This window comes from Penaeus monodon, chromosome 28 (assembly GCF_015228065.2).
Source record: "Penaeus monodon isolate SGIC_2016 chromosome 28, NSTDA_Pmon_1, whole genome shotgun sequence".
NCBI classification, from domain to species: Eukaryota; Metazoa; Arthropoda; class Malacostraca; order Decapoda; family Penaeidae; genus Penaeus; species Penaeus monodon.
Genome location: NC_051413.1, coordinates 369,188 through 370,278, shown reverse-complemented (window position 1 = coordinate 370,278; position 1,091 = coordinate 369,188). Strand labels below are relative to the sequence as shown.

The 1,091-nt window shown below is 41.2% G+C and overlaps 1 protein-coding gene across 1 annotated transcript in view; it reads right to left on the bottom strand.

Moving 5' to 3' along the window:
• Window positions 1–1,091, bottom strand: part of LOC119591241 (dual specificity mitogen-activated protein kinase kinase 7-like) — a 9,033-nt gene that overhangs the window by 581 nt on the left and 7,361 nt on the right. Inside the window, exons 5-6 of the mRNA XM_037939947.1 lie at window positions 889–1,068; window positions 83–217 (exon numbers count right to left, since the gene is read on the bottom strand). Of these exons, the coding sequence (XP_037795875.1) occupies window positions 83–217; window positions 889–1,068 (315 nt within the window). The remainder of the gene's footprint in view (window positions 1–82; window positions 218–888; window positions 1,069–1,091) is intronic.

Below are 1,091 nucleotides of genomic sequence, written 5' to 3'. Positions count from 1 at the left end.
GAGAGGGACAGAAAGAGAAGAGCAAGTCAAAGAAAGAGAGAAAGAGAAAGAGAACCAACAACCAAAAACGAAGGACACCAACCTCAAAGTCATTGCGACAATCTTTATATGGAAACTGCCCTGTAGCAAGCTCTACTAGAGTGATGCCCAAACTCCAAACATCAGCACGAATATCATAATCCGGCCTTGCGGGGTCTGGCGGGTCTATCCGTTCTGGCTGCAAGAGAATAACGACACCATCAAAATAAAATACAATGGAAGGAGGAATATTCCAACTCTAAGGAAATTCTAACAGTACCGGTGCAATGCTCATCTTATTAAAGGCACGAAACAAAAATACTTCTATAATAACTTAAATGTAGAGTTTAAATAATGCCCTAACCTTTATGTAGTATACAAAGTAATCAAATCTTTAAAGAAACTCCCAAAAAACATCTAAGACTATAATTCTAACATTAACCCAACCATGAAGAGAGCCCCCAGTGCTACACCAAACGTGTCAGGGTACAAGGGAAAGATCAGCAACAAGAACAAATAAAATTACTCTGCTTTCTATGCTCTAAGCTGCATCACAAAAAAATCTTTTAGATAATGAGGCTAAAATGATGCTTTAATCCCACTTTTGAGAGGGTATTTCTCAACGAATGCAGCTGGAGCCACACAAGCACACAACTTTGAGAGCACAACTTCGAGCAGGCAAGACAGCACATGATATAAAGACGTCATTATGGCATGAGGGATGGTCTACCACGACTGACAGGACATCAAAGCGTTAAGTTCTCAAGAAATTACTCATACAGGTTCAATACCCTACTCAAAATCAGGGCAAAATTGGAAAAACATCCTAATCACATCTTTCATAGACACAACCACACACAGACTACTCACCGCCATGTATGCCGCGCAACCAGCACTACGAGTCTTAGCCTTAGAATCGACTAGTCTCCCTGAGATCCCGAAGTCACAAAGTTTAATGTTACCACGTTCATCTAGAAGGATGTTTGAAGGCTTGACGTCACGATGGATGACACCGTGGGATTCCTTAAGGTAGTGGAGAGCCTTTAGGGTCTGGTGAGAAAAAGACATTACAG